The sequence below is a fragment of the Juglans regia genome, chromosome 3, assembly GCF_001411555.2.
Source record: "Juglans regia cultivar Chandler chromosome 3, Walnut 2.0, whole genome shotgun sequence".
Taxonomy (NCBI): domain Eukaryota; kingdom Viridiplantae; phylum Streptophyta; class Magnoliopsida; order Fagales; family Juglandaceae; genus Juglans; species Juglans regia.
Genome location: NC_049903.1, coordinates 23,623,839 through 23,628,073, shown reverse-complemented (window position 1 = coordinate 23,628,073; position 4,235 = coordinate 23,623,839). Strand labels below are relative to the sequence as shown.

Here is a 4,235-nt window from a genome sequence, read left to right as displayed (position 1 = left end):
CTCGGAATCTTTTTCCTGTTTGAATGGTCTTCGAATGGGTTGAGTGGATTTTTGTTTTATGAAATCTCAATTTTCGTCGTAAAAAGTAATTTAAGACGAAAGATTCATATTTCACGATAAATTATTTCTTTCCAAAATATGATTTTTGTTGTAGTGAGTAATAAGATTGTTGGGATGCATGGTTTAAAAACCACTTATTTATAGTTAACTAGAAGGAAAACAAAAAACAGAATTTGAAGCGGTTCTTAGAACTTGAGTGACAATATCTCAAAGAAGATAATGAAAATTAATATAATTTCAAGAAATATAAAGGATTACAAATAAAGCATATAATACATTAAAGAAAAAGTGTGCTACTAAAGCTTTTTAGTAAAATAGTTACTAGCTTTTGTTGTGCTTTTGTTTTTGTTTTTTCTTCTGCTAATGTGGTGCGCACTTGCCACGTCACATCAATGGTGTACTTGGGACTCTCTCATTGAGATTTACCTCTTTTCAAAAGACTCACTTTAATATGATGGTTCTACTTTTTTTTCGAAAGACTGTACAAACCTGCCAATTAGTCGAAGTCCACGATATTTCGCACTACCATTAAATCCTTAAACATAAGAAATTTTGTGAAGAAAATTAATTAATATTGTTATCACAGTGCATGCTTTCCAATACCAATAGAATTATATACCCATAGGTTCATATCTTCTTTTTTTTTTGATAGAAAACTTTCATTGAAAGGCTATCAGCATATTACATTAAGTTACCCATAGGTTCATATCTAGGGTACTAATATTGAGATGATAGAGCATACAGCTTGCACTAAAGTGAGCACCAACAAGATAACTGCAGCTGCGGTAGAAGCTATTCTCCAAGGTGAGCTAAAATAATCACGTCTCAAGATAGCCTTCCAACGATGCCAAGGGTTATCATAGAATTTAACTAATTCTCTACAAAGGTGACAGTACTCAGAATTCATGGATGAATATTCGACATTTGTGCCCAAATTATTGACAAAAGTTGCATTGTCGTCACCGAGACCATTAACAAGTATCTTCTTTGAAGCAAGAAAACCCACATCTTTGCCTGTATCGATTAGGAAATCTAGCAGGAAAAAATAGTCAGTAACATATGCTTCTCTTGGATAGTGACATTGCTCTAAGGCCATGAGATTTCGAGCATAAATCTCTGTGGCATTGTCTAACGTAAACCGTGGGATTTCCAACACTCCGTCCTTATATTTTAGGTCAAGGTAGCAGTTACTTGGACTCCGCCTAAACGTCAATCCCGCCTCGGCTAGCTGCGTTGCACTGTATATTTCTTCAACCTTATTGTCTGGTTTTCGTTTCGATAGGATTCTCTCTGGTGGAGGGAGATAAAAGCTTCTAAGCAAATCAACAAAATGCATTATTTGGAGCTGATTCGATTCCTTGTTTTGAGTGTTGAAGAATCCAAAGTAGCAAAAGGTAACCTCAATGAAGGGACGGTAAATTGTGTTTGTAACCAAAACAAGCTCATATAATTTCTCCACAATAAAGAATGGAAGTTGATTTTCAAGGAGCAGAAAGTCCAGCTGCATCCTAGCAGTTAGCCATGGCTTGAGCACTATTCTGTCCTCATCTGTCCATTGTTTTGGGAACTTGTTTCTCAAGAAATACTCAATAATGAAGGTTGCATCGAGTAGGATCATCTTCACAAAATCATCGCTGCTGAATTCAATGGTTTCTGCATAACACTCACATATTTTTTCCTCCCAATCCTTTATAATGCTTAATAATTTCTCCAAGTTTGTTTTGGCTCGTTTCATGAAATCCATGAGATATCTCACTTTATACTTTTCCATGGTTTGCAATTTTTCGTTCCCGTGGTGGAAAGGCCCCATGGAAATAACCCGAGGAGTGTAAGCTTCTTCGTTCATTTTGCGGAAGTGATCTGGAACCTTGTAGATACAACATCCAGGTGATAATAGAGGCCTCGAACTTTTTATCATTTCCTCCATTTCAATTACCAAATGATCATGTTTACCCACTGTTGAAGCATTTGCTTTTCGTTGAATTAGTTTCCCACTTCCTATTATTTCTTCCATCTCTTTATATATATATCAACTAATTTCCTTAAAATTCCTGGTGACAAAATCTAATAATTAAACTCAGTTGCATGCAGAAAAATATATATAGTTCTCATAATATATAATTGTTACAAGTACAATGCCCATTCCACTACATGTATATATATATATATATATATATATTGTCCATTTTAAATGAGACAGTGAATAATATTGCTATGTTATAAAAAGTGATCATATATATATATATATATATATGCTCAATCAATTGTTATAATATTATAAGGAATAGATTGTTCTATAACTTTTGTCTTAGCTGAGATCTTATAACTGAGTGCAGTTCATAGCGATCCATCACTAGAATATTGTGGTAGCAAGAAGTCATCGGATCAGTGATGACACTAATTTCTTGGCTTCGTGTCAAGGAAAATGGCATCGACTTTTTCTTCGTTGTTTTTCTCATCATCTTATGCTCGATTGTAATTTGTTTGGTATTGTTTAACTAAAGCTATTAATTGAGGAATTGATTTTCTAAAATCATTTAAATCAAAATATGGATTCCACTATGGATCCCTTCAATTTTTTTTAACATGTTTAGTGCGAATTAAGCTATTTCAATTATTAAGATGGGTGAGGTATTATTTTCTTCTCGAGAGGCATCAACTAAATTTAGCTAATATAAGAAAATGAAATTAATATCAAGCAAGAACTCATAATGAGGGGGTCGAATTGAATAAATATTATTTTATGGCTAATTATGTGTATCAATTGTGAATGGCTAGCTAGAATATATATATAAATATATATATTTTAAAGGGGAATTCCCCTGTTTTATTCAAGAACTTCCCATTTGACGGAGGAATACAATTAATAACAAAGCACCGAAAGATCAACTTTACAAAACCATAACAAAAACTGAAGCAAAGAAATAGAAAGTAGCAACACAAACTTAAAACAGGACACCACAAGTAGAAAAAACAGCTTGAACCCCGTCAACGACAACAAATGGCAGGGAGACCCCATTTATCCACTCTAATCAACGAATGGAACATATTTCCCACTTGAGTAACTTTGACATCAAATGCTCACCTTATTGTGAATACTAATCTTGAAAGCGCGCATTATATAAAACTATAAACTTGAAGTAAATTTATAGTAAAAGAGTAATGCTAAATACAGTCATGAAGTGCGTAAGCATCACACATCATGTGACCGGGTCCCATATTTACTCATTATTTTTTCAAAAGGATTACGTAGAACTTGGACACTCAAGATTGCAAATATCATTTATCATACTAAAATAATGGAATCAACTATATATGGTATAGAAATTAGGGGAGCACAAAATTAAGGAGAGATGATTGAATTACCTTGTACGTAGGAAAAATTAAGTCGAAGCTTCTGTGCTGCTGATATAAATTAAGGAGATGGGGGCTTCAGGTCACCTTTGGAAAATTAGCCATGGAAAGCTCGCTCCATTTGGGAATGAAATGCAGATCTGCTTTGTGGCGGCCAAGAACCAGAGCTAGTGATGCCTTATAATATATATAGAACTAACTCTGAGGAAGACGCGCTATAGAATTGAAGAAAAAGACATCGCCAAACTTGCCGACCTTTCTATTTTCTTTTCCCGGTCTTTGCCCTTCCTTAAAATATCTGAACTTGGTGAAAGCAAAGGCACGATCAACGGGGTACCTAGAAGGAAAATGGTTCATGTATAGACTTCTTCAACGATTCCATCAAATGATCGCCTTCTTGTGAATACTAATCTTGAAATCATTATATAAAACTATAAACTTGAAGCAAATTTATAGTAAAAGAGTAATGCTACATACAGTCGTGAAGTGCGTAAGTACCGCGGTATTATTTTAAAAAAGAGCGGGATCCACTATTAAAAAATTAGATTTTTTTCATGTGATTGGGTCCCATATTTACTCATTATTTTTTTAAAAGAATTATGCAAAACTTGAATACTCAAGATTGCAAATATAATTTTTCATAGTAAAATAATGGAATCAACTATATATTGTATAGAAATTAGGGGAGCACGAAATTAAGAAGAGATGATTGAATTACCTTGTACGTAGGAAAAATTAAGTCAAAGCTTCTGTGCTGCCGATATAAATTAAGGAGATGAGGCTTCGGGTCAAACTTTTCGACCTTTCTATTTTCTTTTCCC

The 4,235-nt window shown here is 33.9% G+C and overlaps 1 protein-coding gene across 1 annotated transcript; it reads right to left on the bottom strand.

Annotated features, from left to right (window-relative positions):
• Positions 1-718: 718 nt before the first annotated feature.
• LOC109000859 (UPF0481 protein At3g47200-like) lies at positions 719-3,661 on the bottom strand. The gene is made up of 2 exons (XM_035688226.1): positions 3,427-3,661; positions 719-2,111 (listed from the first exon to the last, which is right to left on the bottom strand). Exon 2 carries the CDS (start codon positions 2,072-2,074, stop codon positions 770-772), a length of 1,305 nt encoding a protein of 434 aa, XP_035544119.1. The 5' UTR covers positions 2,075-2,111; positions 3,427-3,661; the 3' UTR covers positions 719-769.
• Between the last annotated feature and the right edge of the window lie 574 nt (positions 3,662-4,235).

Coding starts and splice junctions, on each gene's coding strand:
- LOC109000859 (XM_035688226.1), bottom strand. CDS start 2,074: ATGGAAGAAATAATAGGAAGTGGGAAACTAATTCAACGAAAAGCAAAT.